The sequence below is a fragment of the Lactuca saligna genome, chromosome 3, assembly GCF_052625555.1.
Source record: "Lactuca saligna cultivar CGN05327 chromosome 3, ASM5262555v1, whole genome shotgun sequence".
Classification (NCBI taxonomy): Eukaryota; Viridiplantae; Streptophyta; class Magnoliopsida; order Asterales; family Asteraceae; genus Lactuca; species Lactuca saligna.
Genome location: NC_136419.1, coordinates 7,431,758 through 7,448,438, shown reverse-complemented (window position 1 = coordinate 7,448,438; position 16,681 = coordinate 7,431,758). Strand labels below are relative to the sequence as shown.

At 32.2% G+C, this 16,681-nt stretch overlaps 2 protein-coding genes and 1 long non-coding RNA gene across 3 annotated transcripts; all 3 read left to right on the top strand.

Moving 5' to 3' along the window:
- Positions 1-110: 110 nt before the first annotated feature.
- On the top strand, positions 111-3,195 carry LOC145034369 (short-chain dehydrogenase TIC 32, chloroplastic-like). Its single transcript, XM_078982760.1, has 7 exons — positions 111-1,129; positions 1,689-1,920; positions 2,027-2,106; positions 2,207-2,360; positions 2,460-2,620; positions 2,735-2,781; positions 2,889-3,195. Exons 1-7 carry the CDS (start codon positions 1,021-1,023, stop codon positions 3,051-3,053), a joined length of 948 nt encoding a protein of 315 aa, XP_078838886.1. The 5' UTR covers positions 111-1,020; the 3' UTR covers positions 3,054-3,195.
- Positions 3,196-4,695: 1,500 nt separating this feature from the next.
- Positions 4,696-5,660, top strand: LOC145034368 (uncharacterized). The gene is made up of 2 exons (XR_013678055.1): positions 4,696-5,177; positions 5,295-5,660. It is a non-coding gene; the product is annotated as an uncharacterized LOC145034368 (long non-coding RNA).
- An 8,608-nt stretch (positions 5,661-14,268) lies between these two features.
- Positions 14,269-16,506, top strand: LOC145034366 (short-chain dehydrogenase TIC 32, chloroplastic-like). Its single transcript, XM_078982759.1, has 6 exons — positions 14,269-14,536; positions 15,047-15,278; positions 15,367-15,446; positions 15,550-15,703; positions 15,823-15,983; positions 16,116-16,506. The coding sequence occupies exons 1-6, from the start codon at positions 14,428-14,430 to the stop codon at positions 16,325-16,327; spliced, it is 948 nt and encodes a 315-aa protein (XP_078838885.1). The 5' UTR covers positions 14,269-14,427; the 3' UTR covers positions 16,328-16,506.
- Positions 16,507-16,681: the final 175 nt, after the last annotated feature.

Genomic DNA, 16,681 nt, shown 5'->3' with positions numbered 1-16,681 from the left:
TAACCTAATAGTTTTGTTAAAGAACAATAAAAAGTCCAGGGACCAAATTTTGACATATGACAAATTGGTTGGGGAACAAAAAAAGATCCCTAATTCCCTCATTCACCACATTTCAAACGATTAGGGTCTCGAGAACAAGCAGATTCACTGGGAATTTCTGAATGGGATTTTTAGGGTAGTTTTATCTTCTCCGGTTGCTGGGAGATTTGGCTTGCTAGAAATGCATCTGTTCATGATTCAGTTGCTATGTCTTCTTCATCTATTATTAATAAAGTCAAGCACTGGTGTAAGGATTTATTGCATTGCAGCTTGATTATCCCACTAATTCTTCTGGTTTTCATGATTCTATTTGTTTCCAAGCAATGCATATCCCTATGGTCTCCCCTGAGATTCCTAAAGGAAAACGGATCAAATGTGGTGTTGTGCGCACAAGCACAACCACGAGGGAGTCAACCGAGCTTCATCAGGAGTCGCCTCGTTTGAAGAGAGCTAGGCCATCGAGGAGGCGTGTAATGGGTATGAGCAGATTCTGTTCAGTTCAGTTGGATGCATAATAGCCTAGTGGTTGGGTATGCTGGCAATGCTTTTGCTGGGTCAGACAAAGTGAACGTTCAACTAATTGATGTCATCAACAAGGAGATTAAGATCCGGAGCCCTGTTTTGTCACAACACGTTTACTGCGGCGAGGAGGGTCATTTAGCATATCTGGACCCAACCCAAGGTCGCCGCCGGTAGTCATTAACGGAAGATGGGGCCCGTTTGCTGACTTAAAGTTGGATAACGTCATAAGTTCATCAAGATGCCGGGAAATTTGGACATATTTTTCAATATCCACTTACGGCGGCTGGTGGAGGCACCGGGTTCTGGAATCTGGTGTGGCCCGCGCATCCAATCGCTTGCCCCAGTCATTATATTCTTTTTTGATTGATGCTCTGTGACATTATATATAGTGGTACTTTGATGCAAGTTTTTATTACAACTTGATATCATCTTCTACAAAATCTTCTCTAAGTGGAAAAAATGACATGGATTTCAATATGCACGGGAAAATCTGGATTCGCTGCTTCTTCTACAGCTGAAGATGTTACTAAAGGAGTTGATGGAACCGGCCTCACTGCCATTGTTTCTGGTAATCTTACTTCTAATGCATGTGTGTGGCTGTATTCATGTCCTCTGTTTACTATCGATGATATTGCTTCTCCCGAGTCTTATGTTTTTCATGATTGTTCAGTGATAGGTCTCAATCAACCATTTGGAAAAAAGTAAAAACAAAAAATGTTGATGGTTTGGTTGTGCTAAGTGTATCGTCAATCTAGGAGTTAGAAAGAACGTCAATTTGCAGAAGCTATTTTCCTCTACATCGATTTAACCCATAAACCATAACATGTTCAACTTTATGACTATTTCATGAAGGATCGGAGACACAACAGATTGATGAACTTTATAAACGGTTCATATCAATCAGTGATTTGTCAGTTGTTTGTCTATAAATGGACGATTTTTATTGATGTTGAAGTTAAAACGCTAATCTGTTTGAACTTTAATAGTGAGAACTGGCACTATAAAGTAGGGATACGTTCATAATATGAACCATATTTGCGTGTAACATGTTCTAATAAAACAAATATGCGCATGATCCATTAATCCATATTCAATCATTTCACACCCATATTTTATATGTCTTTCAGGAGCAACGAGTGGCATCGGATTAGAAACCACACGTGTGCTTGCCTTACGTGGGGTACATGTCATTATGCCAGTCAGAAACCTTGAATCTGGTAAAAAAGTGAAAGAAAGCATTGTTGAGAAAATCCCAAACGCAAAACTTGATGTGATGGAATTAGATATCAGCTCAATGCAATCTGTGCGACAGTTTGCATCACTGTATCGTTCAAAGGGGTATCCTTTGAACATCTTAATGTAAAGACAATCTCATCATTTAAAACATTCCTTTCTGGTTAGTTGCTTAGTTATAAGTTGAGATGTTGCAAATGAACTAATTCTATTGATATTTGGTGTTGAAAAGTCTGAATGCAGGGATTATGACTCCTCCCTTCTCTCTTAGCAAAGACAACATAGAATTGCAATTTGCAACCAACCATGTTGGTAAGTGTCATGCTCTCCATACTACTTCTATATGTTGTTTTAGATGCAGAAAGGGACATACATGGTGATGAAAAGGAATTGGTTTGTTTTGTTTATTTAGGTAACTTCCTTTTGACAAACATGTTGTTGGATACCATGAAAAAGACTGTGAAAGAAAGTGGGAAAGAAGGAAGAATCGTTATTCTTTCATCAGAGATTCATAGGATGACATACAAAGAAGGAATCAGGTTCGATAAGATCAATGATGAGAAGAGGTAAACCTTTATTTTCTTTCAAGATTGGATGCATCTCATTAAATTCTATAAACATTGAATTAACATGCATATGGTGTTTATTGGTGATTTGTGATACAGCTATTGCGCCTTCTCAGCTTATGGGCAATCAAAACTGGCTAATGCATTGCATGCAAAAGAACTCACAAGGAGGTTTCAGGAAGAAGGTGTGAAAATAACTGCAAATGCTGTGCACCCTGGAGTTATTGCCACCAACCTTGCACGCAATGGTGGTTTCAATGGTATCTCTCTCTCTCTCTCTCAACCCCTAATTTCACATCCAGTTTCTTATTTACGCCCCAAAGATTAAATATATCTTCTTTCATTCTGACCATCATAAACTTGTGTTGGTGCAGCTGTATTCTATGGTATATTCAACCGTTTCTTGAAGAACATCTCACAGGTTTCTTAAATTTTCCACTTGTTCGGCTTTATTCATTGCTTATTTTATCAAAGATGATTAAAAGACTGATTATATATAAATTATAATTGTGGTTTATGTGAATCCAGGGGGCTGCAACTACATGCTATGTGGCGCTGCATCCACAAGTAAAGGGCGTTAGTGGCCAGTATTTTGCGGACAGCAACTTGTCTAAAGCAAGCAACTATGCTCAAGACCCTGAACTCGCCAACAAACTCTGGGATTTCAGTTTGAGGTTGACGAATTCAAAGTAATCTAGTGATGTAAATTTCATGTAACAAATAATGTTGTATGTTTTTATATATAATGGTATTTGTGGTAACAAGAGTTTTAGGTGTTTTATGTAATCGTTTTTAGTTTATATGATGAATGAAACTCGTTTCTATACTTTAATAATGGATAGCAAGGTCCAATTTGATAGCTGATGCTTGGATGTGTTATTGTTTCATACTATGTAAGATCATAACTGTACCGTGTAAAGGAGCCGAGTCGAGTCAAATACTCGAACTTGAAATTCGACTCCAGCAAAAAATTCACGCCCTATGGAGATTTAATTTTCAAGCTCGGGCTTGAGCTTGATTAATTAGTACACTTTCGATTTTGGACTGACTCGACTAGATTGGTTATTAAAAGTAGATTGTGTAGAAATACCATTAAGTTTGTGATATCAACTCCAATTGGCTAGATTATATAAATATGAATAATGTTTAAATATAACTAAACTTGCGAGCTCCATGAGTAGAATATTCCAATACGTGTACGGTCATGCTTGGCTCAATAATACACTTGAATAGCTCGAGCTCAAGTTAAACCAAATCGATCTACAATATAGATGAGTCTAGAATAGAAAGAATAGAAAACCTTGGGTTTTTTTTTTTTTTTTTTTTTTTTAACCGTGTGTTCAACCGGGACAGTTCAAGATAAACACATTCAACAAGAAGATTAACCTATTAGTTTGTATAAAAACTGGTGGTGAAATGAAAAAGCCCAAATTACTCCTAATTTTTTTTATTGTAAATGTAAAACCAACGTTATATCTGGAATAAATCTGACATCTTATATTAATAATGGAACCCCCTCCCCTAATCATTTTCTTCTTGGAGTTGATATGGATTTTTTTCTAATTACATAAAACTAGTTGATATAAACATGTCATTGATTTTTAAAATAGGTAAGTAAGTCAATTTTCAAAATTATAAGAGTTTTTTTTTTTTGTTGTTAAAATCTAGAAGCTCCTAATGCTGAACGAAGCTTTTTTTTTCATGTTTTTTTTTTAAAGCTAAAAGATAGAAACTCTAAAATGTTGTGTGCCGAATACACCATGAGGCGGTTTGGTTCGGTTATCGGTCAAAACCAAACGATACCATTACAATTGGTTAATGTATTTCAATAACTAGTGGGTAGCCGTTAATATTGGTTTTAGTCGGTTAACAGTTAATATCGGTTAACCATAATGATACTAGATGACATAAAAAATAAAATACTTTTCTATAAAAATTGAAAAATGTAAAGTTCATTGTTATAGAAAGTGAATAATTATGTATATATAATCGTATTGATAAGCGATAATTTATCATATCTAATTCCAAATAATTACCTTTTACATTTTTGACTCTTAATATAATTACATACCATATTAATATTATATTATATTAAAAATAGAAAAAACATCATAAATGGTTCCTGTGGTTTCCTAAAATCTGAAGTTTAATCTCGTGGTTTAAAAACCTCATAGATGGTCCTTGTGTTTTCAAAACTTTTGATGTTTTGTCCTTTTTGCTAATTCTATTAAGTTTTATCCGTTAACTGAAAGACATTTTCGTTATTTCACTACCACATTGACTATTTATGATTTTTTCTTTTATTTTATAGAAATAATAATAATAATATGCAAAGGGGTTATACTCTCCCTCTCTATCTCTCTCTCTCTCTTCCTTTCGTTCTTATATCACCAGCCACCATCACCATCGTGTTTCTCACTCTTTGCTGCTGATCGGAGCTAGCCAAACATCCTCACATGTGCTGTTGTTACTGCTTGCGTCGCTCCATCGGACCAACTCCCATCACGACCCATATTTTCTTCTCTATTCTTGTACCTAGTTGTAGTTCGGTTTTATGGAGGGTTTCCCTCCAAATCTTGATCCCGATGTTTCTATGTCATTGGAAGGACAACTGGATAAAGCATAATTAGGCTCAAAATCGGTTACTGTTTTCACCTCGAATCTTCCTTCTGGTTCTTATCAAGCTAATAAAGTGTCTATATGTGTTAAGAAATTCAATCCAGATGAAAAATTGGCTAAACCTAGGGTTACCGGTTTGGAAAATAGAGATTTTCTGAAGAAATTGAGCTCCAATCCTCCGATTCAGTTACATTACAGGTATGCCCTCCCTCCCTCTTCACTATTTTTGATTCGATCAAAGCCACTCCTCTTCTTTTCCTTTTCGTGTTTTCTGCAAATTTAATGGGTATGCCCTCCTCCCCTATCTACAACCAGGATCCTTACCCCCTCTGATCATCTCGATGGTTGTCTGATCATCTAAGGAATAATTTAAAAATCCACACGCACACACAAATCGGTACCGGATGTTCTTGGTTAATTTTTTGGTTCATCTTCCATCCAAAATGAAGTTTTGTCTTAAAGTTTTGGTTTTGTTTGACTGTGTTTGATTCTTGGTTTGTCTGTTTACAGGCATTAAAATCGATAGCTCCTCCTATAAATTTGATTCTAGTCTTTGTTTAACTGTTTTTCATTATCGGCTTGCTTCTTTAATTCTCGACTCTGTTGGATTCTTGGGTTGTTTGACTATTGACTTTGTTTGATTGTGATTAATATCAATTGATTCTTAGTTTGTTTGATTAATCATGCATATGGTTAAGGATTGTAAAGAACTCTTATGTCCTCTTATCTTGTCTCAAACAACCGGAACTTTGTCAAATCAAACAGTTGGAGACGAATTGGGTTCAAGATCGTTGGTGCTAAAAGGTTGCTTTGGTTGGAGATGACAAGAGGGAAAAGGGGGGTCGTGTGTGATGTTTCTGGAATAGAGGGAGGAGACATGTGTGGTGTTTTTGGGATGGAGAAATCAATGGTCAGTAATGGAATGGTATTCACCGGAAGTACCTATGTTGCTTTTCTGGAACAGGGCACCTGAAGGGGAGAGAGAGAGAGAGAGAGAGAGAGAGAGAGAAAGAGAGAGAGTACTTATACTTAGTTTTTTCTTTTAAAAAAAATAACTGAAAATATCATAAATGGTCCCTGCGGTGGTGAAATGACGAAAATACCCTTCAGTTAACGGACAAACTTAACGGAGTTAGCAAAAAGGACCAAACATCAAAAGTTTTGAAAACACATGGCCATCTATGAGGTTTTTAAACCACGGGGACTAAACTTCAGATTTTGGGAAACCACAGGGACCATTTATGATGTTTTTGCTTAAAAATATTTATTAATATTATTGGTTTGTTCGGTTTATAGTGGTTCGGTTTTAGATGAAAACCGTAACCAAACCATGAATAAGGTTACTCAAAATTAGAAACTGCACCATATCTTTTAGTAATGATTCGGTTAAAATGGATTGGTTATATTGGTTAATTTTATATGGTTCGGTTTTTCGGTTAATACGTTCACCCCTATAATTAAGGATATGTCTTCCATTTTTGGTTTGTCATATTTTGTTTGTTTTAGTGATTTAAGTTGGACATTGTGAAAGAAATAACAAGTTGGCTAGTTTCTCTTTGGTGAAAGAACATTTGAAGGGTTTATAGGCTTTCCATGCCTTTACCATTAAAAGGCTTTAATGGATGTTAAGGGATGAGCCAAACCCACATGCACACCTAGTTAGGACATGGACATGAGATACAAGCTTGCAAAATAACACAATTTAGGCGCACTTTGCTTTTTACATGTCACATCATCGTTAGGAGTTGAGAAGCTTTTATTTTTAACAGGGCAGGTCATATTGGGTTACACCAAATTGACTTCATGGATAAGCTTCTAGAAGCCTCCAAAAAACACATTGCTTGGAGCGCAAGGCGTCACGATTAGGGTTTGACGTAGTCAAACTGCATGACACGTGGCAAGCCATGATATGATTGTCGTCATCACAATTTCGCTCTTTTTCTCTTAAAATTTCTACGACTATATATACAAATCTCTTGGAGCCGTATTCCGTAACCCAAAATCGAGATCTCTTCTATCTCTACAGATTAGCAAGCACATTGTTCTAGATTCTTTTTTCCTTTGTGTTTATGGGTATTCATTTTGTGTTTATTGTTTCTTCCATAGCTATTGGAAAGAATGATAATTGACAATAAATCCCGAGATATTACTTAATGCATTTAAGAACATGATTCATGCAATGTTCAAAGAATATACGATCTTCATGTTGGTTTTACCTTTGTGTCTCATCTTTTAATTCGTTCGACAGTGTGACAGTTGTTGGTTCTTGTTAATAAATCTACAAAATAAATAACAACGACGTGTGGCATCTCCAATTTCACGGCCAGAAAAGACCGATTTGTTTATGTTTTTTTTTTTTTAAAAATCAGAGTAATCTTTTACAGAAAACAGTTGCGGAATTTGTTCCCAAAACAAAATATGATAATAATTTATCAAAACATTTCTTTAAAGAAATGTATTTTCATTATATAACAAAATCTCGGGATGTCATGTTCAATACATACCAAAAGCATAAACAGGACATAAATAGACCTTACAACAGTTATTCATAACTATTGGCCTATAATCCAAAATCTCTCGTTATGTCAGCCAACTTATGCTCTCGTGTCATAACCTGTAATGCAAAAAAAAACTGAGTGGGTCAGGCTTGGGAGCCTGGTGAACATATAGGGTTTTCATCCCACAATGTTATATCATATATATATATATATATATATATATATATATATATATATATATATATATATATATATATATATATTAGAACTCACAAACTTATATAATTTCACCATATAAAAGCAACTCTTATCCCACCCCATCGATCCTCACAACGACACGATCTAAACTCTCGTATCTAAAACCTTCTTGTTTACTTCATCCCTATCACGGATCTAAAACTAATCTCTTCACCTGATCCATACTCCCGGAATGTAAAACTAATCTTTTCACCTTATCCATACTCCCGGATCTAAAACTAATCTCTTCACTTGATCCATACTCTCGGATCTAAAACTAATCTCTTCACGTAATCCATACTCCCGGATCTAAAACTAATCTCTTCACCTGATCCATACTCCCGGATCTAAAACTAATCTCCTGATCTGATCCATACTCCCGAATCAATAATTGTGTCCGATCCATACTCCCAGACTAGGGACAATTAACTTAGTCTTAATCTATACTCCCGGACTAATAACAAGCTTATCTCTTTACCTGATCAATACTCCTAGATCTAAAACTAACCTCTTGATCTCATTATCCAACTCCTCTTTTATCACACACCAACTATCTTATCTACCCGTTTACCCAACATATTTGTAGATATAAAATACATATACAATCTAACTCATTTAAAACTATATAAAACATCCATTCCGCACTCATCTTAATAAACAACAATATATAAACACATAACATGTATTTCATAGTAAATACTTCATATTTATGGGGTAGAAGAGAGTGACTACACACTCACCCAAAACATATACTCAATACATTCAAACAATACTTGTATTAAAATCGTGTTTATGAAAGAGACTATACACTCACTTGATAAGACGATTATCGGACAGCACTACGGCTCTTCAAGTAGAAATTCTTCGGTAAAACCGATATATCTTCACACACCGGACTTCTCGCGGGTAGAGCTTCGGCTTGAAAAATCTTTTCTTCTCGGGATCTTCGAAGCGTCAGGACTCACTTTGGGTCTCGAGATGATACCGGGGCTTCGGGGGTACTTCGGGATAGCTTATAGAGGGTATCGGGAGTGAGAGAGATGAGATTTGGCAACCATAAACGGTTGCCCCTAGAATTCTATTTATAGGGCTGTTTTCTCGATTTTCACATCGTGAACAGTGTTTGCATATCGTTTTAGGCTCCCGAAGGCGTCAGAAGTCAGTTCACATCGTGAACACCGTTTTCACGTCGTGGTCTCTGACAGTTTTAGGGTTTCGCGCCCCGAACTTCAGAAATTCATAACTTTCGCATACGAACTCCGTTTTCGACGTTCTTTATATACAAGCGTATGTGAGATTATGCTCTACAACTCTCATTTAGAATCCGTTGGCTAATTTTGACTTTATTTTCAATATATTAATAATATATTATTTTTAGTAGGCCGGGACAGGAAAACTCCGTTAAAATTCATAACTCCTTAATATGACGTCAGTTTTCGACTGTCTTTTCACTGTTTCACTACTATCAATGAGATCTTCGATTCTCGTTTAGATTGTTTCAGCTAGAACTCACTCGATCTCAATGTAACTTCAGGCTGCATACTGCTAAACTGAAATTTAGAAAAATCATAACTTCCTCATACGAAGTTAGATTTGGACGTTCTTTTTATGCATGCTCTCGGTTTAACTTATTCTACGACTTTCGTTTAGATCGCTAAAGCCAAATATCGCTCTAACGTAAATTCACTGTTTACGTCGCGCTGTGTCGTGTCGTTCTGTCGCGAAAATTCAACAGACCATAACTTCTGCGTTATAACTCGGATTTCTACGTTCTTTATATGTACGAAATCCTTGTAACATATACTACAACTTAGTTAAGACTAATTCTCCTAAATAATCTTCTATCAAAAAGCCATTTTTGATGTTCCTTGTCTCTAAATTAACTAGCCCTGATCTACGGGCATTGGATGGCGATTGACTGAGGTTCGTGTTTGACACGAATACCTTAAGTAGATTCACCATCTGTTCCCAGGGTGCAACATCTGAAGCAGTTTGTACTGCCATATTTGACCATTTGCATGAGAAGCAAATGTCTTTTTATACACTAACTAGACGAATCCTTGCGCATTGTGCAAGAATATATTTATATAGCTTTTTTTAACAGCAAACACGCACTTCCACACAATTATTTAATCATTCTCTTAATTCCATAAATTGTGATTTAATATTTATAAATGAAAACACAATGTTAAGAAATGTATATAAAGTGTATATTGATTTCTATATATAACGAATAACAAATAGCATAAAAAATAAGTATTTTATGATTTTATTGACCATTTTAAGGTTTGTAAATTGTATATAAGTTATATGTTAATTTATGTATTTAATGAATAACACATATATGAAAAATATAAATACTACAATTTTTAATAACATAAAAACACTATGTCTACTATAACATTTGTAACAAAAAAAAAAAAAAAAAAAAAAAAAAAAAAAACCTTATTAAACATTGATAAATCATACAAAAAATATATATAAGACACCTAATATATATATATATATATATATATATATATATATATATATATATATATATATATATATATATATATATACACACACACACACACACAAATACACATACACACAGACACATACATACACACACGTTATTAAAATAATCATATCGGTATTATTAACTTTGAAATAATTATATTTATATGAAGTTGATATAAAAACTCATTATAGCATGTTTAACGCTTTTAAGGCATACAACAAAAAATTATTAATAAATTAAACTAATTATGAAAGAGTACTTATTGTTCAAAAAAGAATCCGCCTAGTAATAGCCATGATGCGGCAAAACATTCTTTTTTGTAAACTATTCTTATTTTAATTAAAAATATCTTTAAACACGTGATTGTTTGTGAAAAAACTTATTTATATATTATTAATACGAATACAATGTATATAATTGAGAGGAAAATAAAAAGTTACAACCAATTATTAAGAATAAATTATAAAAACTTTTGAGTTGTAGTAATTAATAACTTTTTATTTGAAATCATAAATATAGACAAATTAAAAAGATCCTTGGAGGACCAATAGCAAAATACAACCGTATCAAGGTTATGATTTTATTTGCTTTGATTAAATATCAATTTAATATTTGTTTGGATCAATATATTTTAATAGGCGCATAACTCCTTTTTGTCATAGAGTTCCTTTTACATTTAATATGAGATTGCAATAAAGTTACTTTTACATTGTATGAGATTCTCGTAAATTTCCTTTTTCATATATTAATTTATTGAATGATGTTTTTACATTATTTAACATGACATATTAGATGTAATAATTATTTAGATTTCGTTAATAGAAATTATTATTTGTTTTTTATAGACTAATTGAATTATGGATATATTCTTATTCTAACAACTCAAATAGTTTGGAAATATTTGTAATTGAGACAGATAGAAATCTAGAAATCAATTGACCTCTTAAATAATATAAGTTTTAATTTAATGATAATACCATATTAATATATTTAGTAAACAAACTATTAATATGCAATTGATTATGTGAAACTTAATGATGAAATATTATATAGCCTTACAATTGGGTACATAAAGTGTTTAACAACTTAGTGGATTTGATAAGTCTTTAAACTGTGAACGATTGTGTATAAAGCTGTCAATGAGTGTCTGAAATATTATATTCAATTGTGAATATATTGTATAAGCTATGAAGCTTGTGTGTTAAACAGTAAATTGATTGTATTAAGCTGTGAATTTAATATCTAAATTGTGAATTGTCTATATTAAGTTGTGAATTTTATATATTAAACTATGAAATTATTATATTAATCTATGAATTTTGTGTATTAAACTATGACTTCATTTTATTAAGAATTTTCAGTTGATAATATGGTTGTGAATGCATACTATTTTGTGTATTAAAGTGCAAGGTTATTGTATTAAGTTGTGAATTTTGTGTATTAAGCTGTGAATTTTGTATATTAATATGTGATTTTTGTGTTATAAACTATAAATTTACTGCATTAAATTGTGAATTTTCTATTTAAACTGTGAATTGACTATGAATTTTTAATAAATTTTATATTAAATTATGAATAATTTATGTATGAATGTTTCTAGTAATTTCTTGTAAACATATTGATTTTTTGTGTTGTATAAATATATAAGATTGTATTACTTTTTATAAGTATTTTGTATTAAACTCTAAATAAATGAATTAAGTGGTTTATTAATGTGAATATAGTATTTAACCTGTTAATTAATGATTTTATATATAGATCTCATTCGAAAAGAAGGAAGATTGCCGTAATGGCACATGTGGTTTGTGGTGGTGGTGATGGAGGTCGTAGAGTTTAAGTTTAACCTGTTTAAATATGCGTATTTTTTTATAATAGATTGTATTAGGTTATGTTGTGAATTTTATGTATTAAACTAAAAATGGACTTTATTAAATTGTATATATTATATGAATTTTGTGTTAAATTATGAATGAATATATGCATAAAAATATTAAAAACATATTAATAAATTAAATGTCTATTAAACTATGCATATGGTAATTTAAATAGTAAATATGTCTTATAAACGATACATAGTTTTATTTAAAAGAAATATACAATTTAAAAGAGAGAAAATGGAATTTATCGAGACATAATTCTTTTTTATTAGATTTTCTATATTTGGCTTCAAAAAGGAAATAGTATGTGTTAAGAAATATTACCGAAGAAAATAAGAGCTATAATGTTTATTATATTAAGCTTTAAATAGAACCATAAAAATACCACTAAATTTGTTGTTAGTTTGTCCGTGGTTCGATGGTGTTCCGACGTCGGTCCAATGATGATCCGACAACAAGTAGCAACTAGAAAATAAAAAAAAAAAATTGATTAATACAATATAAATGTTGGATTTGTCTAAAATATCCTTAATGAAAACATTTAAAAATGATTCTTATGGTTCTTAACCATTTTGAGTTCTTATTTGAACCACTCCCTATATATATATATATATATATATATATATATATATATATATATATATATATATATATATATATATATATATATATATATATATATAGGGATAGGGAATATACATTACAGCCCCATCTAAACTTAAGTACTAAACTTCTAAAATATGCCGTTTTAACATGCTAGATATACCCGGTTTGGTTTCACTTGGTAAATATATCATCCTCCACAACATTTCTTTCTTTCATTATCGTTTTATCATCCCTGTTTTGATTCCTTAATTACCGTTTATTACTTCACCCAAGTGAACATTACTAAACCCTAAACCCTAAATTTAAACCATAAACCCTAAATCTAAACCCTAAACCCTAAACCCTAAACCTAAACACTAAACCCGAAACCTTAAACCCTAAACCCTAACCTAAACCTAAACCCTAAACCCTAAACCCTAAATCTAAACCCTAAACCCTAAACCCTATTGTGTTGATCTTGAATTTACATCTTGAAGTATTAATCATGAATCCATTAACCGTAATCTTTATATAGTAAAACAATGTATTTTCAAGAGTTTTAATACCTAAGTTTAGATGGGGCTGTAATGTATATTCCCTTTTCCATATATATATATATATATATATATATATATATATATATATATATATATATATATATATAGGGTTAGGTTCATTTGAGACCACCTATATTTTGTGAGACCGTGAGACGCATTTTTTTATTTTTTTTATTTTTAAATTTTTTTTTAGTTAATTCATGTTCCGAAAATAATATTTAAAAAAAGAATTTTTTGATTTTTCCATTTATTTTGCATTTTAAAATTATTTTTAGAATATGTACAGTGTAATATTCTATTTAGAATATTTCACGTATTTTTCAAAAAAAAAAAATAGAATTTTTTTTAGTTAATTCAAGTTTCGAAAATAATATTTAAAAAAAAAAGAATTTTTAGATTTTTCCATTTATTTTGCATTTTAAAATTATTTTTTAGAATATGTCAGTGTAATATTCTATTTAGAATATTTTACGTATTTTCAATAAAAAAAAACGGAATTTTTTTTATTTTTTTTATTTTGTTTATAATTTTTTTATATTTTTTTTTAGTTAATTCAAGTTCCGAAAATAATATTTAAAAAAAGATTTTTTGGATTTTTCCATTTATTTTGCATTTTAAAATTATTTTTAGATTTGGTCTCACGGTCTCACAAAATTAGAATGGTCTCAAATGAACCTAAACCTATATATATATATATATATATATATATATATATATATATATATATATATATATATATATATATATATATATATATATATATATATATGAAGCAAACGACCAACCATAAAAATTAAAACCAAACATGTATAAAGGTATAAACTTCAAGGAGAAAAAATGTAATATACTCATTAGTTCATTCTTCTAGATTTCAAATCGTTCAAGATTGACGTCTGACTTTTCTATGAATTCTCACGCTTTTTTATTTTGTAGCGTGGAAGACGAGTATGGGTTCCATGACTTCCATCTCTTACGCCAATTATTATCTTCTTCGTTGATTTTTTGGGGACCCTATATATAGGTGTTGTTTTATCCAAGTTTTCATCTCAAATTGAAATCATCTTACAAGAGCTTCATTTAAGCGGTTTTTTCTTTGATTATCTGCGACGTTATCGTAACTTGAATCGTCTTCTACAAAAACTTTCTCTCAGTTGGTTATCGTTTTCAATCCAAAAAAAAAAGTACGCAAAGATGACTTGGATTTCAATATTCACGGGTAAATCTGGATTTGCTGCTTCTTCTACAGCTGAAGATGTTACGAAAGGAATCGATGGAACTGGCCTTACCGCCATCGTTACTGGTAATTTTCCTTCTAATGCATTTGTGTTGGTGTGGTCGAATTCTCTGTTTCTGGTTGATGAATGATGATATTGCTTTGTCGGAATCAAACTTCTGTGTGTGTGTCTGTCATGATAGTTCAAGAACAGCTCTCAATTTTTTTAGAACGGCATACAAGAACATGTCTCCATTAATCATTTGGAGGGGAAAGAAAAACTCAACCGTTGGTGGTTTGATTTCTGCTACGAATCAATAAGTGTATCATAAGTTTAGAGTTAGAAATCATGTTGGTTTCTGTTATAGTGAAAATTTTGCAGAAACTATCTTCGGATTGTGCAGTAATTTAACGCACAACATGTTTTAACTGTATAATATTTCATGAAGTTAAAACCCTGATCAATTTCGATTCAGATTTATAAGTGATCTGCATATTATGAACCATTTTTGCATCTAATCTAACATGTTCTAATAAATAAAACCAAAATCTCCTCAAATTCAGTCCTTTGACACCCCTGTTTTATATGACTTTCAGGAGCTACAAGCGGTATCGGCTTAGAAACAACACGTGTCCTTGCCTTACGTGGAGTACATGTCATTATGCCAGTCAGAACCCTCGAATCTGGTAAAAAGGTGAAAGAAAGCATCGTCGAAAAAATCCCGAATGCCAAGATTGATGTGATGGAGTTAGATATCAGCTCACTTGAATCCGTACGACAATTTGCATCACAATATTGTTCAAAGGGGTATCCTTTGAACATCTTGATGTAAGAAAAATTCATTTGATCGATCATTTAAAACACTTGTTGGGATGTTGGAAATGAACTGATTTTATCAATTTTTTTGTGTTGAAAGACTGAATGCAGGGATCATGAGTCCTCCCTTCTCTCTTAGCAAAGACAACATCGAATTGCAATTCGCAACCAACCATGTTGGTATGTCGTGATTTCCATATACTTGTATATGCTGTTTAGATGCAGAAAGGAACATACATGGTGATGAAAAAGAATTTTGTTTGTTTTGTTTTGTTTTGTTTAGGTAACTTCCTTTTGACAAACTTGTTGCTGGATACCATGAAAAAGACCACAAAAGAAAGTGGGAAAGAAGGAAGGATCGTTATTCTTTCATCCGAGATTCATAGGATGACATACAAAGAAGGCATTAGGTTCGACAAAATCAATGACGAGAACAGGTAAACCATCGATCTAAATCGTCTCTTATTTCTTTCAAGATTCATAGCATCCTTTAATTTCATTATATTCTATAACCATTCAATTAATATATGGTGTTTATTGGTTATTTGTGATGCAGTTATAGTGCATTCTCAGCTTATGGGCAATCAAAGCTTGCAAATGCGTTGCATGCAAAAGAGCTGACAAGACGGTTTCAGGAAGAAGGTGTGAATATAACGGCGAATTGTCTGCACCCTGGAATTATTGCAACAGGACTTGCACGCCATGGTGGTTTCAATGGTATCTCTCAACCCCTAATTTCACCTATCGATTTCCGTATTATTTTTCACATGAAATTAGCTAGCTAGTTATCTTTTTTCATGCATGATGATGATGATGATGATGATGTGTTACTTATGTTGGTATTTACAGCTTTTTTCTATGGTGTGTTCAACCGTTTCTTGAAGAACATCCCACAGGGAGCTGCAACTACATGCTATGTCGCCTTGAACCCACAAGTTGAGGGGGTTAGTGGTGAGTATTTTGCAGACAGCAACATGGGTAAAGCAAGCAAACATGCTCAAGATGCAGAACTCTCCAAGAAACTCTGGGATTTCAGTTTGAATTTGACCAAATCCAACTAGTCTCCTTCTCAACTTCTTGGACCATTGTATGTTTGATGTAATATAATATAATGATAATGTATGTTTGCGTAGAGATGAAATTTGTTTTAACCAGAGTTGTGATTCGTGGATGTCTTATGTAATCCTCTTTTGCTTATTTTTTTTCTTTTATGATGAATGAAACTCGATTTTTTCGACTATGATAATTGATAACATAGGCCACTCTCATTATTCAACTTTTAAATTGATGTCGTTTATATCAAATACAAAGTAGAATAACAGTTACTCCCTTTGAATTTTAAATTTATTTCTAAAGAAGTGTAGACGAAAATTTATACGCAGTTCAGTTCAGTGGTATCTTAATAAATTAAATAA

Excerpts from the sequence above, each read along its gene's own strand:
- LOC145034369 (XM_078982760.1), top strand. The coding sequence starts at position 1,021 with ATGACATGGATTTCAATATGCACGGGAAAATCTGGATTCGCTGCTTCT. Across the intron at positions 2,107-2,206 it reads ATTTGCAACCAACCATGTTG|GTAACTTCCTTTTGACAAAC; the intron begins GTAAGTGTCATG and ends TTGTTTATTTAG. Across the intron at positions 2,782-2,888 it reads TCTTGAAGAACATCTCACAG|GGGGCTGCAACTACATGCTA; the intron begins GTTTCTTAAATT and ends ATGTGAATCCAG.
- LOC145034366 (XM_078982759.1), top strand. The coding sequence starts at position 14,428 with ATGACTTGGATTTCAATATTCACGGGTAAATCTGGATTTGCTGCTTCT. Across the intron at positions 14,537-15,046 it reads CCTTACCGCCATCGTTACTG|GAGCTACAAGCGGTATCGGC; the intron begins GTAATTTTCCTT and ends TATGACTTTCAG. Across the intron at positions 15,984-16,115 it reads ACGCCATGGTGGTTTCAATG|CTTTTTTCTATGGTGTGTTC; the intron begins GTATCTCTCAAC and ends TGGTATTTACAG.